Genomic DNA, 1,134 nt, shown 5'->3' with positions numbered 1-1,134 from the left:
ATTCCTGCCCATCAGGGTACTACGGACTCCGAACACCAGATATGAACAGATGTTCAAGTGAGTTTTTGGGGTTTTTTTCTTGAATGCTTACATTCACTTTTATAGGAAGGCCATAATTCACGTTCAGTTTTTAAGATGATGTGTTGTGGAACATGATGATATTTTCACAGATGTCTCAAGATCATCATAAAACTTGTTTGCTTAAGAACATCCCAGCTCATTCCAAGATATGTAACATTCAGTAAATTAAATAGTTGGTGGATAAACCTAGTTTTTATTCTTGTTACTTTTATTGTCATTTCTTTAGTTAGAAGGGAAATTTAGGAAAGAATGGTGATTTAAACATATATTCCTAGTTTTAACAAATAAATTCCCATTATATGAAAATAAAAAGGATTAAAGCATCGATTTAACAGTGCCTCGTGTAGGTACTGGTCAGTATATGCACTGATATATGGGTGGGCTTCTTGTCATGCTTTTTGTTCCCATACAAATTTCAGGTGACCAGACACCTCACACCAGACATACTTTAATATGTAAGTGTTGCTATTTTAATAAAACAGATGTACTGTTAAAACCAACCAACCAACCTTTCACTTTTAGTACTGCATTTTATTTGGAAATTTACAACCTGCTAATGTGCAACAAGATTCCCTGTTTGCATGTTTCTGCCTAGAAGCACAACTGTTAAAACCAATGAGTGCTCTGGTATCTCTACACATTATTTCACTGCTGTCTGGCAGTTGTGCCGATACTGATTTTTCCATATGCTCATATGGAGTATTATTCATATGGTTTATTAATCATTGCTATTAACTCTAATTCGTGTTTGTGGTATTTTTATTTTTTCTGCGTGTCATAGCCTAACCAGAATTAGGTCACCAAACCTAAGAACCTGAAGTGAGAAATAGCTTTTCTTTGCTTCCTCGAATAATCAAGTGCATGTGAAATGCACAGCCCTCTCCCTCTCAGTACTGTGACATGTCACTGGGACACACCACATTGTGAAGAAGTGGATGCTGGCTTTCACATCTCACATAATCTTGAGACCCACGTGAGGTCACTCCGTGGCAGCCCAGGCTGGAGATGGGGCACTCATGGAGCTGCTTGGCGCTGTCCCAGCCTGTGCAATGA

At 38.1% G+C, this 1,134-nt stretch overlaps 1 protein-coding gene across 1 annotated transcript in view; it reads left to right on the top strand.

The window, feature by feature from the left end:
- The window catches only part of RSPO2 (R-spondin 2), a gene marked incomplete at its 3' end in the record, with an annotated part of 35,843 nt that overhangs the window by 22,221 nt on the left and 12,488 nt on the right, over positions 1–1,134 (top strand). The window contains 1 exon segment of the mRNA XM_010179678.1: positions 1–57. This exon segment is cut by the window's left edge and continues 10 nt beyond it. Coding sequence (XP_010177980.1) covers positions 1–57 — 57 coding nt within the window.

The sequence above is a fragment of the Mesitornis unicolor genome, unplaced genomic scaffold (genome assembly GCF_000695765.1).
Source record: "Mesitornis unicolor isolate BGI_N332 unplaced genomic scaffold, ASM69576v1 scaffold2220, whole genome shotgun sequence".
Taxonomy (NCBI): Eukaryota; Metazoa; Chordata; class Aves; order Mesitornithiformes; family Mesitornithidae; genus Mesitornis; species Mesitornis unicolor.
This window is presented reverse-complemented; position numbering and strand designations above follow the sequence as displayed.